The 17,314-nt window shown below is 43.5% G+C and overlaps 2 protein-coding genes across 3 annotated transcripts in view; both read left to right on the forward strand.

Moving 5' to 3' along the window:
• Positions 1–3,401, forward strand: part of LOC124038629 (centrosomal protein of 170 kDa-like) — an 89,999-nt gene extending 86,598 nt beyond the window's left edge. Inside the window, 4 exon segments of the mRNA XM_046354707.1 lie at positions 523–773; positions 880–973; positions 1,107–1,158; positions 1,326–3,401. Coding sequence (XP_046210663.1) covers positions 523–773; positions 880–973; positions 1,107–1,158; positions 1,326–1,582 — 654 coding nt within the window. The 3' untranslated portion in view covers positions 1,583–3,401.
• A 2,445-nt stretch (positions 3,402–5,846) lies between these two features.
• On the forward strand, positions 5,847–15,120 carry dync2li1 (dynein, cytoplasmic 2, light intermediate chain 1). Of its 2 annotated transcripts, none has more exons than XM_046352042.1 (13): positions 5,847–5,997; positions 6,215–6,350; positions 6,993–7,027; positions 7,122–7,191; positions 7,275–7,363; positions 7,492–7,687; positions 7,793–7,861; positions 12,691–12,768; positions 13,189–13,268; positions 13,424–13,494; positions 13,629–13,726; positions 13,828–13,923; positions 14,888–15,120. In XM_046352042.1, exons 1-13 carry the CDS (start codon positions 5,984–5,986, stop codon positions 14,948–14,950), a joined length of 1,095 nt encoding a protein of 364 aa, XP_046207998.1. In that variant the 5' UTR covers positions 5,847–5,983; the 3' UTR covers positions 14,951–15,120. The 2 variants fall into 2 exon arrangements, with proteins under 2 accessions (XP_046207998.1, XP_046207999.1); XM_046352043.1 differs by having other exon boundaries at positions 6,218–6,350.
• The last annotated feature ends 2,194 nt before the right edge of the window (positions 15,121–17,314 follow it).

Genomic DNA, 17,314 nt, shown 5'->3' on the forward strand with positions numbered 1-17,314 from the left:
GTTTTGATCTGCTGCAGAAGGTGTGGACTGTGAACTGGCATTATGTTTTGATCTGCTGCAGAAGGTGTGGACTGTGAACTGGCATTATGTTTTGATCTGCTGCAGAAGGTGTGGACTGTGAACTGGCATTATGTTTTGATCTGCTGCAGAAGGTGTGGACTGTGAACTGTCATTATGCTTTGATCTGCTGCAGAAGGTGTGGACTGTGAACTGGCATTATGCTTTGAGCTTTGCTCTATTCCATTTTGAGTCTGCTATATACTGTTCAGATATAACTAAAGTGTGTATATTAAAATGTTCTTATTGAGCTTTCATTGACCTTTCTCTGTTAACTTCTTTCATACCTAATTAATCTAACTCTTATTATGATAATCTGGATAATCTGTAGCATGGTGATAGTATGCATTAATAGCGAGTAGATACAGTATAACATGCTCCAGTCATGGTGAAGTTGTGGAAACCACAGCAATCATACAGATGCCACAAATAACTGACCCTCATCACTTCCTCTTCCCCTCATAGCTGATTGACTGTGTGTTTGACGAGAGCCTCAACTTCAGGAAGATCCCTCCCATGGTGCAGAACAAGGCCCCTGAGATAAACGGACGCCCTGTAGAGCGCCGCCCCCGCGCCCCAGACAGCCTGGACTGCGTCCTCCAGAGACGCACATGGAACAGAGATGAGGCGGTGTTGGACAGTCTGCTGCTCACATCTGTCTCTCAGCTGTCAGCCCAAATCAGACAGTCCGTTGACAAAACAGCAGGAAAAATACGGTAACAATCAAGCTCTTTATGTTGTTTATCTCTATCTGACATTCACAAGAGATCAAGGAGATGTTAGCAAAGCAAGTCTTAGCTCTATGAACTATGATTTTTCCAGAATATTGTTCAAAGACAAGGACAGGAATTGGGATGAGATTGAGAGCAAACTCCGATCTGACAGCGACATACCACTCGTCAAAACCTCCAACAAGGTAAGGAACAAACAGGTTGTACATGTATTTTTACATTCATTTTTAAAATAATGCATCATAACAAAGCAACTTTTATAAGGAAGATTGTATTCCTCTCTAATGCCACGACTTCCCCTTACCTCTCTTGTAATAGGACATCTCCTCTATCGTCTTGGAGCTGAAGAGAGTGGAGAAGCAGCTACAAGGTGTGAGAGCTCTGCAGACCACCGCTAAGAGGAGTGTTCATTGCAAATAGATCCAGACTTATACACACATTAGTTTCACTACATGCATTCCACCTGCTTCAACATATATGATCACAACCAAACACAAGCTCATCTTTTTCAACCATTCTCCTGTATTTCTCATGCAGTGATAAATATCATGGTGGATCCTGAAGGCACCCTGGATGCCCTGAGCAGCCTTGACCTGACCAGCCCCTTTACACCCAAGCCCTCTCCTGGTTCTCAGGGGCCCCAGAAGACCCTCCCAGGCCCTGCAGCCAGGGGCTACACCGCCTCCTCGGCACCCACTGAGGGGTCAGGGTCTGTGTCAGCCAGAGACCTGGGAAGCCTGCACTTCAACCGCATCCACCCCAGTGGAGAAGAGAGTGCCATCACTCAGAAGTGAGGAGGTTCCCACCCTCTGATGCTTCATATATAGAACACCTGCCTCAAAGAACAATTTGCCCTCTTTCGGGATAATATTTCAGAATGAACCTCTACCACCCTAGTAACCTACCAAAGCTAACAGTAAAGAGGTTTTTTATGCCAAGTTTCCAAATGTGAAATAAGTGTACAGTGGAGCAAACTCAAAATGTTTCTTATTCTATTTTGAATGGTAATTGATCTGTTTTGCTGGTAATGTGTTTTCTATCTATTTTCTGCACATTTGTCTAAAATACTGAATTTCAACTTCTCTGAGCAATTCTGTACCCAGAGAATCTTATACATTATTATGGTGAAATGCAATTCACATGAAAACATGTTTTTAGTGTTTGAAACAATTTAAGTCTGTTACAGTACCATGTTAAACTATGTTACAGTACAGTAATGCTTGTATGTAGCCTAAACGATTAGTTTTTGGAATGCGACGCAAACGGACCTCCGTTGGCTCTGTTTGCATAGACATTGATTAGAGCCCTTAAGCCTGGTCCTTGACCTGAATGACATATTTCATATGATTTGCATTACTTGATATTTTTCCTATTATGACTATGCGGTATCTTTGTAAACTGGAAGTGAAAAGGAAAATGTGACATTGACCGGATCTTTTTAATCTTGGACTGTTCCCTCTTTTACTGTAGTATTTTATACAGTAACATGAGTCCATAATGGTGTACCAGATGTACACCCTGAATGGCCTTTGTTGGAGAGAGCAGGTTGGTCTTCTACCAAGAGGACCTCTGTCTGTTTAGTGTTGATTTACAAGGACTTTAAATTGGTCTTTGAAATTGTATGAAACAACATGACTGCAACAAGGTTATACTGTCAAAGCTTCATTAACTGTAACCACTGTCATTAAAGACAGAAGTTACCGTCAAAGTTGCATTAACTGTAACCACTGTCATTAAAGACAGAAGTTAGTGTCAACGTTGCATTAACTGTAACCACTGTCATTAAAGAAAGAAATTACTGTCAAAGTTGCATTTGCTATAACCACTGTCATTACTACATATATGAATGATGGTCATAAGACTATAGCAAGCCTTTTACTGACATTGAATCACTCACTATTCTACATTTCCATACGGGAGGATGTTGTCATGTACTCATACAGTATGTGTGTATAGATGTGACATCCTCACTGCGTTTGCTGCTTCTCTTTAGTTCCCTTTTGGAGGGTTAGCCTGACCATTTTACAAGCCTTTCGTGTAAAGTTATGTGTCGTCGTATAAAATGTATTCAAGTTCGTGCAACCGTATTTAGATACTTAAGCAATAGTGAAGTTAGGTACCAGAAAACATGCTCCATCTTTTCTGCTTCATATACAGACTTTGATGTCACTAAGTGCCCAGTTTGAATAGTCAAATGGCATAACGTTTTTTAAGATGAGGAATCATCAAGAGTGGAATGAAATGGTATAATTTGTCAAACGTGTCAAAGGCTCTTCAAGTGTCACCGTCAGTGGTTTTAGGATTCAAAAGGACAAAAGCAAAAACCTAAATGGAACAGCTGATATCAGAATGAGATGCCTCTTTACCTGTCCTCTGCACACCATGTTTGTCAGTATATTACATGAAAGAGAGAAAGTGATGGGAATACTGAAGTGCTTGGTACACTTTCTGTTCATTTGAAAGTTTACACATCTTATCAGTGTTTTACTTTTCTGTTTCATGTTTTGTATAAACCACCATTTTATTTATTTTGTTAATTCAATATATTTTATTGTTGCAATTCATGTTTTTTGTTATGTTACTTTTTTTCAATGAAATAAAATGTTTAGATTCTTTCCTTATTGACATGGATTTTTGCTGTAGAAACAAGATAGTTTGGTATTCAATGAGTTATAGTTTGCACACCTATTTCATGGTGACTCGTGCGTTTTCATACTGAGCCATTTTTAGACTGGTTTGTGTGCTCACCTGAACACTGATGATGGTTTGATACCTAAACATTTGTATTTTGTTTTTCACCTTTCATTTATGCACTTTTCTGCTCAATGCACTTTGTTGGGTATAATCATGTCCAAATCTCTATTTTTGCAGCCTCCGTTTTGGGTTTGTCCACAGAGTGTGAGGGCTCTCCATCTCTCCTAGTAATCTTGTTGTGTAACCTATGCACCTGTAACAGAAACTATTTAAAGGACATTTAAATAGCGCAGACGGCCATCCATAATTGCTCTGCCTTATACATTTTTCCTGACTTTTTAAAATGCTGAGTAAAATTACCTTTAGGAATGTACCGGAGTTAAAGCAAAAGTTGTCACAGATATAAATATACCCCTACAAATATACCCCTAAAACTAGCCTACTTAAAGGAATACTCCACAAACTGTATGTTGGTATTTGTTTCATTAGTCCATTGTTGACATAGTTTCAAAATGTTTTGCTTGTCAGCAATCAAGTTTTCAAGATATATAACTTTCAAAATACAGAAATATTCCCCATAAGGGGAAGATTTTTGTATTTTGAAAGTTACATATCTTAACTTGATTGCTGATTTCCAAGACTTGTGAGCTACTGCCTGGGATTGAGCTAAGCAGGGGTAACATTGCACTCTTGGAAGACTCAGGTTTGTAAATAATTCTCAGCCGTTAGCTTCGTCCATGCTGTGTTTTAACTTTTAATAACATCAATAATCATTGCATGCGATATGGCTTTCGAAATATATGGCCCTTATCTTTCATCAGCGAGAAAGAATCCTTAAAAAAAAGTTATATTTAACTGTAGCAGTTAGAGATCCATACAGCTATGGAGCCTCCATCCTACTAAACTACACCGTAGCAGTTACAGATCCATACAGCTATAGGGGCCTCCTTCCTACTAAACTACACTGTGGCAGTTACAGATCCATACAGCTATAGGGGCCTCCATCCTACTAAACTACACTGTGGCAGTTACAGATCCATACAGCTATAGGGGCCTCCATCCTACTAAACTACACTGTGGCAGTTAAAGATCCATACAGCTATAGGGGCCTCCATCCTACTAAACTACACTGTGGCAGTTAAAGATCCATACAGCTATAGGGGCCTCCATCCTACTAAACTATACTGTGGCAGTTACAGATCCATACAGCTATAGGGGCCTCCATCCTACTAAACTACACTGTGGCAGTTACAGATCCATACAGCTATAGGGGCCTCCATCCTACTAAACTACACTGTGGCAGTTATAGATCCATACAGCTATAGGGGCCTCCATCCTACTAAACTACACTGTAGCAGTTACAGTTTCATACAGCTATAGGGGCCTCCTTCCTACTAAACACACTGTAGCAGTTACATATCCATACAGCTATAGGGGCCTCCATCCTACTAAACTACACTGTAGCAGTTACAGATCCATACAGCTATAGGGGCCTCCATCCTACTAAACTACACTGTGGCAGTTACAGATCCATACAGCTATAGGGGCCTCCATCCTACTAAACTACACTGTGGCAGTTACAGATCCATACAGCTATAGGGGCCTCCATCCTACTAAACTACACTGTGGCAGTTACAGATCCATACAGCTATAGGGGCCTCCATCCTACTAAACTACACTGTGGCAGTTACAGTTCCATACAGCTATAGGGGCCTCCATCCTACTAAACTACACTGTGGCAGTTACAGATCCATACAGCTATAGGGGCCTCCATCCTACTAAACTACACTGTGGCAGTTAAAGATCCATACAACTATAGGGGCCTCCATCCTACTAAACTACACTGTGGCAGTTACAGATCCATACAGCTATAGGGGCCTCCATCCTACTAAACTACACTGTGGCAGTTACAGATCCATACAACTATAGGGGCCTCCATCCTACTAAACTACACTGTGGCAGTTACAGATCCATACAACTATAGGGGCCTCCATGCGACCAAACTACACTTCTCTAGTTACGCTTAGACACAGGTGTTCATAACATTCTAGATAGCTAATTATCACAGGTGGTCGGTCGTCTCTTGTCTTCTGTCTGTTTTCTGGAGATTTGGCTGTATGGGAACACTAACCATAATCGCTATCAAGGTGTGTCACCTTTTTAAAACTTTTAATAGATGTTTTTATTTCTCGCTGATATGAAAGATAAGGTCCTTATGCTTCTAAAATCGTACATCCTTCCATCACAAAAAAGTACAGAATTACTGTGGATCATCCTGTAAATTATGGTTTTCATCTAACGTTAGTCTCTGACTTTTGAAACTACCTTTCCCACAAACCCTTTTGGGCAAAGTGCTAAATTCCATCATCGAACTGCGACGTTGCCCAGCGCAACGTTTACTGATCCGAGGCGACTGACATGTAAACGTCAAGCTGGACCTTCATATTTCAAACAACGGGGCAATCAAAATCAAGTCTTTACATTTAATTTAAAGGTAGTCAATGCCAAAGATAAGGTAAGAACTTGTATGCCACTTTGGTCTTCCAATTTTGCATGTTTTTCCTAAACTAACGATAGCTAACTAGCTAGTAGCAGCAGAGGACGGGGGGTTTGCTAGTTACCAGTATATTTGATATAATGTTAGCTAGCTACCCAGCTATTAACAACATTGTTTTGGGCGACAACAAACTATCAGAATGAACAAATAAGGTTACATCGTAACGTTTGTCTAGTAGTGACACGCTATGGGAGTTGGCCTCTGCGGAGGTTCAGAGTCGGGAGGACGGGACAGGAGGGGAGGAGGAAGGCGGAGTTGATCCAGTGTCACTCAACGAGAGAACCGTGTTCTTCATTGGGAATAAAGCAGGGGTAAGCTGTAGCCATCTACCTAACAGTCCTCCTAAAAGTGAGATCCGGGTTCTCAGAGCTACTGGGTGTGCTGGAGAGCTACTGGGTGTGAAGGCTTTTGTTCCAGCACAGCAGTAACCTACAAATGAATTTTATGTGTCACATACACATGGTTAGCAGATGTTAATGCGAGTGTAGCGAAATGCTTGTGCTTCTAGTTCCAACAGTGCAGTAATACCTAACAATTCCCCAACAACTACCTAATACACACAAATCTAAAGTGGTGAATGAGAATATGTATATGTAATTATATGAATGAGCGATGGCCAAGCGGCATAGGCAAGGTGCAATAGATGGTATAAAATACAGTATATACATGTGATATGAGTAATGTACGATATGTAAACATTATTAAAGTGTCAATATTTACAGTGCATGGTATAAAGTGACTAGTGATCCATTTCTTAAAGTGGCCAGTGATTGGGTCTCAATGTAGGCAGCAGCCTCTCTGAGTTAGTGATTGCTGTTTAGCAGTCTGATGGCCTTGAGATAGGCCCGGCGTCGATGCACTCGTACTGACCTCGCCTTCTGGATGGTAGCGGTGTGAACAGGCAGTGGCTCGGGTGGTTGATATCCTTGATAATCATATTCCCCCCCTCTTAGGGTAAAACTACAATTTTGCTCCGGTGCCTCGACAGGTGAGTTTATTCTCAGGACCACTGCTGTATTTGTATAGTAAGATACTACTATAGCTGTCTCTAGTAGTGTGAATTATATGTTGTTCTCTTCTAGGGATGAACCACCTAAACCAACTCTAGCGTTGGAATACACCTTTGGTAGACGGGCGCGAGGACACAACACTGTATGACACCGCTTTCATTTGTACAATTCCAGGGAGCTGATGGTGTGTGATTATCAGTCTGACCTGTTGTTCTCCTCCTCCAGCCCAAAGACATAGCTCACCTGTGGGAGCTGGGAGGAGGTACCTCCCTATCAGACCTGGTTCAGATCCCCATCACTGCTCAGAATGTCAGGTCAGTCCCAGTCCCACCACCTAAACTGCTTCTTAAATGAGTAGTTCATCACATGACCTCTTCTCTAAAGCCACTCTGCAGAGACATTGTGCGAATGAAAGTAAAGAGGTCTGTGTGTGATTTCTCAGGTCTCTGTCTGTGGTGCTGGTTCTGGACCTGTCCAAGCCCAATGCTCTATGGGGAACCATGGAGAGGCTGCTTCAGACAACACGGACCCAGGTGGAGAAAGCTTGCTCCAAGCCACAAAGGACAGTAGAGTCCAAAGCTGGGTCCAAGCAGCAGGCCCAGAACAGACCCCTAATGGTCCTCCCTAAAGACTACCCGGTAAGACAACTTTTTCTAGTAGTTATGATTTTTTTTAAAGCACAGCATTATTAATGTAAAAGGAGTCTTTGCTACATAGGATATTAACTCTGAGTCTCTCAACAGGACAGAGAGCTGATCAACCCCTTCCCAGTTCCACTGCTGATTATTGGCAGCAAGTTTGATATATTTCAGGTGAGATATGTGTTCTACTCATTTGAGAGGTATTGATATAAAAAAAAGTAAAAAAGTTTTAGAACACCTACTCATTCTAGGGTTTTTCTTTATTTTGACTATTTTCTACATTGTAGAATAATAGTGAAGACATCAAACCTATGATATAACACATATGGAATCATGTGGTAACCAAAAAAAGTATTAAGCAAGTAATACATTTTGTATTTGAGATTCTTCAAATAGCCACTGCCTTTTTTAAATTCATTTTACATTTTCGCATTTATTTAACTAGGCAAGTCAGTTAAGAACAAATTCTTATTTTCAATGATGGCCTAGGAACAGTGGGTTAACTGCATTGTTCAGGGGCCAAACGACATATTTTTACCTTGCCCTCTCAGGGATTTGATCTTGCAACCTTTGGTTACTAGTCCAACGCTCTAACCACTAGGCTACCTGCCTTGATGACAGCATTGCACACTCTTGGCATTCTCTCAACCATCTTCATGAGGTAATCACCTGGAATGCATTTCAATTAACAGGTGTGCCAACTTAAAAGGTCATTTGTGGAATGTATTTCCTTCTTAATGCTCTTGAGCCAATCAGTTGTGTTGTGACAAGGTAGGGGGGTATAGAGAAGATAGCCCTATTTGGTAAAAGACCAAGTACATATTATGGTAAGAATATCTCAAATAAGCAAAGAAAATGAAAGTCCATCATTACTTTAAGACATGAAGGTCAGTCAATACAGAAAATGTCAAGAACTTTTACATTTCTTCAAGTGCAGTTGCAAAAACCATCAAGCGCTGTGATGACTGTCTCTCATGAGGACCACCACAGGAATGGAAGACCCAGTTACCTCTGCTGGAGAGGATACGTTCATTAGAGTTACCAGCCTCAGAAATTGCAGCCCAAATAAATGCTTCACAGAGTTCAAGTAACACACATCTCAACATCAACTGTTCAGAGGAGACTGTGTGAATCAGGCCTTCATGGTCGAATTTCTACAAAGAAACCACTACTAAAGGACACCAATAAGAAGAAGAGATTTCCTTGGGCCAAGAAACACGAGCAATGGACATTAGACTGGTGGAAATGTGTCCTTTGGTCTGGAGTCCAAATTGTATCTTTTTGGTTCTAACCTCCGTGTCTTTGTGAGACGTGGCGGAACGGATGATCTCTACATGTATATTTCCCACTGTAAACCATGGAGGAGGAGGTGTGGTGGTGCTTTGCTGATGACTTATATGATTTATTTAGAATTCAAGGCACACTTAACCAGCATGGCTACCACAGCATTCTGCAGTGATACGCCATCCCATCTGGTTTTGGCTTAGTGGAACTATCATTTGTTTTTCAACAGGACAATGACCCAACACACCTCCAGGCAGTGTAAGGGCTATTTTACCAAGAAGGGGAGTGATGGAGTGCTGCATCAGATGACCTGGCCTCCGCAATCCGCCAACCTCAACCAAATTGAGATGGTTTGGGATGAGCCGCAGAGTGAAGGAAAAGTAGCCAACAAGTGCTCAGCATATGTGGAAACTCCTTCAAGACTTTTGGAAAAGCATTCCAGGTGAAGCTGGTTGAGAGAATGCCAAGAGTGTGCAAAGCTGTCATCAAGACAAAGGCTGGCAATTTGAAGAATCTCATATAAAATATATTTTGATTTGTTTAACACTTTTTATGTTACTACATGATTCCATATGTGTCACACCTTGGTCATTGTATTTTGTGTTTTTGTTAATTATTTGGTCAGGCCAGGGTGTGACATGGGTTTATATATTGTATTTTCGTATTGGGGTTTGTAGTATTTGGGATTGCGGCTGAGTAGGGGTGTTGTATAGGCTTGGCTGCCTGAGGCGGTTCTCAATCAGAGTCAGGTGATTCTCGTTGTCTCTGATTGGGAACCGTATTTAGGTAGCCGGGGTGTCACTGTGTATTTCGTGGGTGATTGTTCCTGTCTCTGTGTAGTTTCACCAGATAGGCTGTAATTAGGTTTCACGTTCCGTTTTTGTATTTGTATAGTTATTTCATGTGTCACTTTTTTCATTAAAGTCATGAGTAACCACCACGCTGCATTTCGGTCCGACTCTCTTTTGACAAACGAAGAACGCCGTTACAGAATCACCCACCACACACGGACCGAGTGGCGTGGTTACAGGCAGCGACAGCAGGAGCAGAAAAAGGAGGACGTTATGGACAGCAAAGGCATGGAGTATACGACGTGGGAAGAAATAGACAGGTGGGCGGCCGACCCAGAGAGAGTGCAGGAGCTCGCCTGGGATTCGCTGGAGCAGTGCGAAGAGGGCTATAGGCGAATGGAGTCGAAAAGAAAGACACGGCGGCGCAGAGCGAAAACCGAAAGTAACCCCCAAAGATGTATTGGGGGAGGCCTCAGAGAGAGAGTGGCTAAGTCAGGAGTCAGACCTGAGCCTACTCTCCCTGTTAATTGTCAGGAGCAGCGATATAAGGACTTCTGGTCTTGGGAGATGATATTAGACGGAAAAGGACCCTGGGCTCAGCCTGGAGAATATCGCCGTCCCAAAGAAAAAATACAGGCGGCTAAAGCGGAGAGGCGCTGGTATGAGGAGGCAGCACGGCGACGCGGTTGGAAGCCCGAAAAGCAGCCCCAAAAAAATATTGGGGGGGGGGGGCTTAATGGGAGTATGGCTATGCCAGGTAGGAGACCTGCGCAAACTCCCTGTGCTTACCGGTGGGCTAGAGAGACCGGGCATACACCGTGTTATGCTATGGAGCGCACAGTGTTTCCAGTGCGGGTGCATAGCCAGGTGCAGCACATACCAGCCCTTCGTATTGGCCGGGCTAGAGTGGGCATCGAGCCAGGTAAGCTTGGGCAGGCTCGGTGCTCAAGAGCTCCAGTGCGCCTGCACGGTCCGGTCTATCCAGAGCCACCTCCACACACCAGTCCTCCGGTAGCAGCTCCCCGCACCAGGCTTCCTGTGCGTGTCCTCGCTCCAGTATCACCAGTGCCAGCACCACGCATCAGGCCTACAGTGCGCCTCGCCTCTCCTGTGCTGTCAGAGTCTTTCTCCTCTCCTGTGCTACTGGAGTCTCCTGTCTTTTCAGCGCTATCAGAGCCTTCCTTCCCTCCTGCGCTGTCGGAGTCTCCAGCCTGTTCGGAGCAGCCTGAGCTGCCAGTCTGCAGGGAGCTGCCAGTCTGCAAGGTACGAGCTGTCAGTCTGCAAAGAGCTGTCAGTCTGCAAAGAGCTGTCAGTCTGCAAAGAGCTGCCAGTCTGCAAGGAGCTGTCAGTCTGCAAGGAGCTGCCAGTCTGCAGGGTGCTGTCAGCCTGCATGGAGCAGTCAGAGCTGTCAGTCTGCATGTCTGAGCTGTCAGTCTGAAAATAGCTGCCAGTCTGCAGCTTTCAGTCTGCAGCTGCCAGTCTGCAGGGTGCTGTCAGCCTGCATGGAGCAGTCAGAGCTGTCAGTCTGAAAGCAGCCAGAGCTGTCAGTCTGCATAAAGCAGCCAGAGCTGCCAGTCTGCAAAGAGCTGTCAGTCTGCAAGGAGCTGTCAGCCTGCATAGAGCAGCTAGATCCGCCAGTCAGCCATGATCTTCTAGATCTGCCAGTCAACCAGATTCTTCCAGATCTACCAGGCAACCAGTCTCTTCCAGATCTGCCAGTCAACCAGTCTCTTCCAGATCTGCCAGTCAACCAGTCTCTTCCAGATCTGCCAGTCAACTAGTCTCTTCCAGATCTGCCAACTAGTCAGATCCAGTCTCTTCCAGATCTGCTAGTCAACCAGAATCTTCCAGATCCGCCAGCCAGCCAGGATCTACCGGAGCCTACTACCTGCCTGAGCTTCATCTCAGTACTGGGCTTCCTCTCAGTACTGGGCTTCCTCTCAGTTCCGGGCTGCCCCTCAGTTCCGGGCTGCCCCTCAGTCCCGAGCTGCCCCTCAGTCCAGAGATGCCCCTCAGTTCCGGGCTGCCCCTCAGTCCCGAGATGCCCCTCAGTCACGAGCTGCTCCTCAGTTCTGTGGGGTTCTGGGTGAGGACTATTAGGCCATGGTCGGCGGCGAGGGTGGATTATCCCAGGACGCGAAGGGGAGGAACTAGGACATTAATGGAGTGGGGTCCACGTCCCGAGCCGGAACCGCCACCATGGACAGACGCCCACCCGGACCCTCCCTATGGTTTTGAGGTGCGTCCGGTAGTCCGCACCTTGGGGGGGGGGTTCTGTCACGCCTTGGTCATTGTATTTTGTGTTTTCGTTATATATTTGGTCAGGCCAGGGTGTGACATGGGTTTATATTTTCGTATTGGGGTTTGTAGTATTTGGGATTGCGGCTGATTAGGGGAGTTGTATAGGCTTGGCTGCCTGAGGCGGTTCTCAATCAGAGTCAGGTGATTCTTCTGTCTCTGATTGGGAACCGTATTTAGGTAGCCGGGGTGTCACTGTATTTCGTGGGTGATTGTTCCTGTCTCTGTGTAGTTTCACCAGATTGGCTGTAATTAGGTTTCACGTTCCGTTTGTTGTTTTTGTATTTGTATAGTTATTTCAGGTGTCACTTTTTTAATTAAAGTCGTGAGTAACCACCACGCTGCATTTCGGTCCGACTCTCTTTCTAAAAATGAAGAACGACGTTACAATATGTGATATTTCATAGTTTTGATGTCTTCAGTATTATTCTACAATGTAGAAAATGGTAAAGAAATGTAAGAAAAAACGTTGAATGAATAGGTGTTCTAAAACTTTTGACTGAGTGTATATTCACCCTGAAGAATGTAGTTGTTGGATTTGTGTTTACAATTGTTGGCTATTTCTGTTGATTTCTGTTTTTGTGGAAAAGTTAGCGAATGTGACTGATAAATGCATTTTCTTTGTAGGACTTTGACTCTGAGAAGAGGAAAGTGATCTGCAAGACCCTTCGGTTTATTTCTCATTACTACGCAGCTTCTTTAATTGTAAGAACCGTAGGCCTCATAGTCAATCACAGTTGCCAATGTGCCTATGCATATCAGTATTTCACTGTAGGCTATATCAAACAAGTATCTCAAATGCTATGTTTGAGTGATGGTATCGTTTCATTACACAATATGTTCTATTCTACCTGCCTCACCATCTGTCCATCCTTTCACCTGTCTGTTCTCTCTGCCTCACCATTGTTCCCTCCTTTCACCTGTCTATTATCTACCTCACCATCTATCCATCCTTTTACCTGTCTGTTCTCTCTGCCTCACCATTGTTCCCTCCTTTCACCTGTCTATTATCTACCTCACCATCTATCCATCCTTTTACCTGTCTGTTCTCTCTGCCTCACCATTGTTCCCTCCTTTCACCTGTCTATTATCTACCTCACCATCTGTCCATCCTTTCACCTGTAGTTTACCAGCAGCAAGTCTGAGAGCTTGATGTCCAAAACTAAGAGCTTATTCACACAACTAGGATTCGGGACAGAGAAGGGGTAAGAGCTGCTGTACCCTCCATCTGTCCATGCCACAGTTTGTCAATGCCACAATTTGTCATCATTTGAGAGGACTAGACTTAGGCCCAGTATAAATAATGTCCTCTCTCATTCAACATTAACACAGATGTACATGTTTCCTCCTATACTGACAGGAAATCTATGTCCTCTGACCTCAGTAAGCCTCTAATCATTCCTGCTGGGATGGACTCCCTCAGCCAGATAGGTGAGTTGAGTTTAGCACCCCCTTGTGGTAACAATCATTACGGCAGTGTTAAAGTGCCCTACTGTTTATCATACTGATACTGTGTGTGTGTTGTTGTTGTAACATGACACAATTGATGTCACTCTACTTTCCAGGTTCTCCCCCAACCACAGATGTGGACATTGGGACTCTTCATGCTAAAAACCCTCTAGATCTGTGGAAGAAAGTGTTTGAGGTTGTTTTCCCTCCTGAGGTAATTCCTGCATACGGACAAATACCCTCTCATTCACACACACAGGTTGATATATATATGTGTGTGTGTGATACTGATCCATTAATCGTGTCGTCCACCAGACCACCAGTGACCACCACAGAGAGCTGAAGGACCCAGCCAAGGACCCCCAATATAGTGAGCCCCAGATTGACTCCATGAGGGCTCAGAAAGACACGGTATGAACCCTGTCTTAACTCCAATGTTTCTGATCTGATTGGTCAAAAGAAAAAGTGGGAAAAAAATCAGAATTGGGCTGTTTGTGTAAACGCAACCCGAGGGTTAGAAGAGTTGGCTACAGCACACACTGTATGGGTCCATGGAGATTGTCAAGATTATCTTGGTCCTTCTGTAGCTCAGTTGGTAGAGCATGGCGCTTGTAATGCCAGGGTAGTGGGTTCAATCCCCGGGACCACCCATACGTAGAATGTATGCACACATGACTGTAAGTCGCTTTGGATAAAAGCGTCTGCTAAATGGCATTTATATTATATATATTATATCTTGTGCTTCTAATCTAGCTCAAACATCTCTTGTCTTCTAGTAAGCCCAGTTACACTGCATTGCCCCATAATAACCCTGAACTAAAGTAAACTCTGGTATGTATCTGGCTGTAGCCAAGAGTCCAGACGATGTTTTATTGTTGCTGAATCAGATGGCACTCTCATTGGACAGGGATCATGTGATGGGTGGAGTCAGCCAATAAGAGTTGAGAGGCTGGGGTACTGAAGCCATTTCAATACACAGAATATGGATACTAAAGACTCAAACATGTACCTTGATAGATGAGTCTATGAACCCAGACAGAGCCATTAAGTGGAACTTGCTTCAGATGCAACCTTTATAGATGGGTTTTTATGAGGTCAGAAATCAGTTCCAGGTCACACTGAGTTCATATGTTTTTACCAGCAATACTGATTGACTCTCTGTCATATACAGCATGTCAGATGTATCACCTAACTGAATCAGTCAGCTGAACCCTGAGCTCAGCATCCAGAACAGCTTTCTGTTATACAGCTTACGTTGTTTGGCAGTCGCCTTGCATGGTATCCTGACATGGTTTTAACGCTATAGGATAGATAAACCATGTAGAATGAACCCAAAACGCTCATGATAACATTGTGCCGTCTGTCTTTTCTACAGGAACTGGATCAGTACAAGAGAAACGCGTCCAAGTCTTGGAAAGGCCTGGAACTGGAGACCTAACTTAATGGACTCATCAGCTCTCTCAGCCAATGAGATCAAAAGAACAGAATGTTCTAAAGCACAGACCGACTTCAGCCATGGCAGACACCTGTCTATTCATTTAATAAACCGTACAGACTTCAGCCATGGCAGACACCTGTCTACTCATTTAATAAACCGTACAGACTTCAGCCATGGCAGACACCTGTCTACTCATTTAATAATCCGTACTGACTTCAGCCATGGCAGACACCTGTCTACTCATTTAATAAACCGTACAGACTTCAGCCATGGCAGACTCCTGTCTACTCATTTAATAAACCGTACAGACTTCAGCCATGGCAGACTCCTGTCTACTCATTTAATAAACCGTACAGACTTCAGCAATGGCAGACTCCTGTCTACTCATTTAATAAACCGTACAGACTTCAGCCAAGACACCTGTCAGTCATTTAATAAACCGTCCTGAATTCAGCCATGGCAGACTCCTGTTTCATTTAATAAACCGTACAGACTTCAGCCATGGCAGACACCTGTCTAGTCATTTAATAAACCGTACAGACTTCAGCCATGGCAGACACCTGTCTACTCATTTAATAAACCGTACAGACATCAGCCATGGCAGACACCTGTCTACTCATTTAATAAACCGTACAGACTTCAGCCATGGCAGACACCTGTCTACTCATTTAATAAACCGTACAGACTTCAGCCATGGCAGACTCCTGTCTACTCATTTAATAAACCGTACAGACTTCAGCCATGGCAGACACCTGTCCAGTCATTTAATAAACCGTACAGACTTCAGCCATGGCAGACTCCTGTCTACTCATTTAATAAACCGTACAGACTTCAGCCATGGCAGACACCTGTCTACTCATTTAATAAACCGTACAGACTTCAGCCATGGCAGACACCTGTCTATTCATTTAATAAACCGTACAGAATTCAGCCATGGCAGACTCCTGTCTACTCATTTAATAAACCGTACAGACTTCAGCCATGACAGACTCCTACTCATTTAATAAACCGTCATTTAATAAACCTGTCCAGTCATTTAATAAACCGTACAGAATTCAGCCATGGCAGACTCCTGTCTACTCATTTAATAAACCGTACAGACTTCAGCCATGGCAGACACCTGTCTACTCATTTAATAAACCGTACAGACTTCAGCCATGGCAGACACCTGTCTACTCATTTAATAAACCGTACCATGGCAGACTTCAGCCATGGCAGACACCTGTCTACTCATTTAATAAACCGTACAGACTTCAGCCATGGCAGACTCCTGTCTACTCATTTAATAAACCGTACAGACTTCAGCCATGGCAGACACCTGTCTACTCATTTAATAAACCGTACAGACTTCAGCCATGGCAGACACCTGTCTACTCATTTAATAAACCGTACTGACTTCAGCCATGGCAGACACCTGTCTACTCATTTAATAAACCGTACAGACTTCAGCCATGGCAGACTCCTGTCCAGTCATTTAATAAACCCAGAGAACTGCTCCCATTATCATATACTGTAGAACATTTCATATCGATTTTTTTGGATTCATACAGTTGAAGTCAGAAGTTTACATACATCTTAGCCAAAGACATTTAAACTCAGTTTTTCACAATTCCTGACATTTAATTATAGTAAAAAAAGGTTCACCACATTATTTAAAGAATGTGGAATGTCAGAATAATAGTTGAGAGAATGATTTATTTAAACTTTTCACATTCCCTGTGGGTAAGAAGATTACATGCTATCAAATACTTATTGAGTGTATTACCTTTAAATTGTTTAACTTGGGTCAAACGTTTTGGGTATCCTTCCACAAGCTTCCACAAGTTGGGTGAATTTTGGTCTATTCTTCCTGACAGAGCTGTAACTGAGCCAGGTTTGTAAGCCCCCCTGCATGCTCTCGCGTTTTCAGTTCTGCCCACAGATTTTCGATAGGATTGAGGTCAGGGATTTGTGATGGACACTCCAATACCTTGACTTTGTTGTCCTTAAGCCATTTTGCCACAACTTTGGAAGTATGCTTGGGGTCATTGTCCATTTGAAAGACCCATTTGCGACCAAGCTTTAACTTCCTGACTGATGTCTTGACATGTTGCCTCAATATATCCACATATTTTCCTCCCTCGTGATGCCATCTATTTTGTGAAGTGCACCAGTCCCTCCTGCAGCAAAGCACTCCCACAACATGATGCTGCCATCCCTATGCTTCATTGTTGGGATGGTGTTCTTTGGCTTGCAAGCCTCCCTTTTTCCTCCAAAGATAATGATGGTCATTATGGCCAAACAGTTCTACTTTTGTTTCATCAGACCAGAGGACATTTCTCCAAAAAGTACAATCTTTGTCCCCACGTGCAGTTGCAAACTGTA

This window comes from Oncorhynchus gorbuscha, linkage group LG06 (assembly GCF_021184085.1).
Source record: "Oncorhynchus gorbuscha isolate QuinsamMale2020 ecotype Even-year linkage group LG06, OgorEven_v1.0, whole genome shotgun sequence".
Lineage (NCBI taxonomy): Eukaryota > Metazoa > Chordata > Actinopteri > Salmoniformes > Salmonidae > Oncorhynchus > Oncorhynchus gorbuscha.

Coding starts and splice junctions, on each gene's coding strand:
- dync2li1 (XM_046352042.1), top strand. Junction 7,192..7,274: donor GGGCGCGAGGACACAACACT/GTATGACACCGC, acceptor CTCCTCCTCCAG/CCCAAAGACATAGCTCACCT. Junction 13,495..13,628: donor GGACTCCCTCAGCCAGATAG/GTGAGTTGAGTT, acceptor TCTACTTTCCAG/GTTCTCCCCCAACCACAGAT.